General features: G+C 53.8%; 1 protein-coding gene across 1 annotated transcript; it reads right to left on the reverse strand.

Moving 5' to 3' along the window:
* On the reverse strand, nucleotides 1–2,300 carry POSPLADRAFT_1162109 (hypothetical protein; the record flags this gene model as incomplete). Its single annotated transcript, XM_024487714.1, has 3 exons — nucleotides 1–734; nucleotides 1,339–1,499; nucleotides 2,165–2,300. Coding segments are annotated over 3 exons (1,031 nt in total), but the record flags the coding sequence as incomplete, so codon positions are not given.
* Between the last annotated feature and the right edge of the window lie 935 nt (nucleotides 2,301–3,235).

Here is a 3,235-nt window from a genome sequence, read left to right on the forward strand (position 1 = left end):
TCCTGGAAGTAACACCGAAGCGAACGGACTTCCGATGGGTCGAAGCTTGGTGCCGTCGAATGACCGCGCGGGGGCATCAATGGTGTGTTCGTGTTCTGACTCATGTTCGTGGTGTTAGTAGGAGCGGGGCTCGAAGAGGACGCGGTAGTAGTTGAAGGAATCGTAGGTGCGGGCGGTGCGGGGTTGGAGTTCGAAGCTGCGTTCGAAGGTGCCAATAGTGGCGGAGGTGCCAGGTCGGATGTAGGTATGACTGAGAGTCGCGAAGAGGATGCGATGGGCGGCTGAGCGTGGGCGCGAAAAGAAGACGGAGTCGGAAGTACGAGATTCGAAGTAGCTGGGATGGGATCCTCGGGTTTGGGCGAAGAACTGGATCGTTCAAAAAGATCAGGAGTCGAAAAGTCGTAGTCGGAAGTAGTGAGGCCTAGAAGCTCGGGGGATGAAGTGTGTTCTTCGGCGGTCGAAGGGATTGGTTCTTCGTCGAAGTCGTCCTGGAGTTCTTGGTCTATCTCGTCTTCTTCGTCGCGGTCGAAGTCACCGGGGATTGTTGGAGAGGGGGTTGAATGTGTTCGAGAGGAGCTGTCGAGGTTCTCGGTGGCGCTGCGGCTAGCAGCCTCACGCGCTTGCGAGCGGGTGACTACTGGAGACGTTTTCGGAAACCCAAAAGCGGCGAATTCTTGCCTGAAATCCCCTCGCGGTGGGCTCCAGAAATGATACGACCTATGAAACCCTAACCCCTAACCTGGGTGCGACCTAAAGGGACTAGAGAGACGGATTATAGTCTAGTGAGAGGGGAGTTAGCAGCAAGGTGTCCCGCGGTTCGAGTGAACACGAGAAACGCCCTTGGAAAAGGCTACGAACAATGGGGAAGGTACGAGGTGGCTTTGACACGTTGTCGAAGCTACTCGGAGGCTGTGGGTGGTTAGCAGAGACGATTGAAGCTCAGCAGAGCTCTTTGATGTATCGTAGAAGGAAGGGACACGACTCGATAGGGCGGACTTAGCTAGGGCGTGGTTCGCAGTTTCTTCGATAATAGTCGAAGTCGAAGGGTTCATCGAGACGGTATCGACAAGTAAACGCAGTGGGTGAGGTTTCGAGGTTACACAGCGAAGAACAAAGTGGCGCAGTTGGGGGTTTAGACGCAGGGCGAACTCGACTTATAAGCTCTGAACTCGAGGGAGGGAACCGGATCTTGTATTTTTGGAGAGAAGTATGACAGAATTTATACAACGCATAGGACGCTACGACTATCGAGAGTGGCACAAGTACAAGGGGCTTTGCATTGTTCTGCACAAATCTGCCTCTCCGAGTGGCATGCATCAAATCCATCAGTAGAGTGACATCATGCCAAACGCGGAGATAAAGAGCAACATATGGCCACTTCGGACTGGTATCCGTCGTTGAAGGCATGCTGCGAGGTTCGATACCTAATCGGGAAAGACCGGCTACGTTGGTGTGGCATGGAGTGATGCGCGCGCTTGGCTGAACAGCGTCAAGTGGCCCTATTGTCCGCTGAATGCGGGAGATGTCCCGAGATCTATGCACGAGGCATCGGGACGACCGTGTATCACAAAACCTGCAAACCCACCTTATAGCTTGATAGTTAGGGGGGGGAGATAAAGCACTTAAGTATGGGGGAGGTAATGCTATTAAGCGCAACAACGAAGTGAATAGAACTGGGGGACAGGGTGCCCCAGGATGCTGCCTTATATACATGAGGGAAAACCCCCCAGGGACCGGTAATGGACCCCTGGTACCTAGCTGGGTAAGGATTACTAAGTATCATGTGCTCTATGATGTCATATATGATGTCATAGTCTGGCCCTGCCCTGCCCTGGGCCTAGGGTCCAGAATTGACCAGCCTATGGCCTAGTGCCTGAGCCTAGCTCCTACCTATGATGTCAGAATGATGTCATGGTCCAGAAGGAGCCTGGTTTTTATCTAGAAAAGGTCCGGCATCAGAGTCCAGCCTGATGTGTCCAGAACAAGATCATGTGTCGCTTATTTAAGCGGATAACCCCTTAGATATGCAGCTGTACCCATATGCGGACGGATAAGTATGGATAAGTCCCTATACCCTTTGATATGTCCACAGAAATAGCGGAAAAATTAGGTAAAATTAGGGAAACTGTGACACTGTGCCGAGCTTCGAGTAAGCGTCGCGCACCGTCAAAGATGTCGAAGAGCGTCGAAGGCAAAATCGAAGTGTTGGGAGACTGAGTCGAAGTGCCGGGCGGGATGCGACTGCCGAAAAAAGGTGTATTGGGGCCCAGAGGGGCTTGGCGCCTATCATCGGCCAGCATCAGTGTGGCCATCGGAAAAGGTGACTTCCCCAGCACCTACTTCGGCTGTGGGAAGCAAGGGTACCGACGCTTTGAGTGCCCCAACTGTAAGGACAAGCCATACACAAAATGCGCCGACGTGCGGGCTACGGTTGCCTCGAGATCCACCCAGGCCACGACAGGCGCCCCCGTCACGACATCTGTCACAATGTGCTCAGCCACAGTCCCCTGGTCGGCCTAGGACGATCCCCCGGTGGTGGGAGCCACCACACCATGTGGTCACATGGTTGTATCAATTGCGGAGCAATCGGACCGGACCAGAGCTCCGGCCACACTTCTTTTGTTCCATTGTTCCTGTGGCCAAGTGGCCCTTGTTCTCCTTTTGGACTCTATTGTTCTTTCTTCTATTGTTCTGCCGTGGGAATGCTTTCCCCTGCTCATGTATATATAGAGCTCTGTAGCGACCCTTTAATGAACACTTCTGTGACCCACTTCGACTTCAGCCCCACTTGTGGCATTCAGTCCTTCAGTGCTAGTCCTGTGCAACTGCTCCCTGCGTCGCCTTTTGATAGGTTATGAGCCCCGCGCTCTAGCAGTCTTTCACACACACTACTAGCGCGCCACAGAGTCAATCTCTTCAATTTTCGGACCACTCCTTGTCCCAATACTCTCACATCTTTCCCTCTTGCCACAATCTGCGCTTTCATCCTCTGCCACTCTGCTTGTGCCTACAATGTCGAACCACTCGTCCTCTCCCTCCTTCCCCAAGCTCAATGCCTCGAACTACAAGTCCTGGGCTGGGGACATGGCTGCCTGGCTGCGCTCTGCAGGCCTGTGGCGCCTTGTCTCTGGTGCCTACCTCAAGCCAGAAGCAAAGGACCCCAAGGCCCCCACTGAAGCGGAGGCCACACTACTGGAGAAGTGGGAGGTGCAGGAGGCAAAGGCTGCTGGGTGGT

The sequence above is a fragment of the Postia placenta genome, assembly GCF_002117355.1.
Source record: "Postia placenta MAD-698-R-SB12 unplaced genomic scaffold POSPLAscaffold_160, whole genome shotgun sequence".
NCBI classification, from domain to species: domain Eukaryota; kingdom Fungi; phylum Basidiomycota; class Agaricomycetes; order Polyporales; family Adustoporiaceae; genus Rhodonia; species Rhodonia placenta.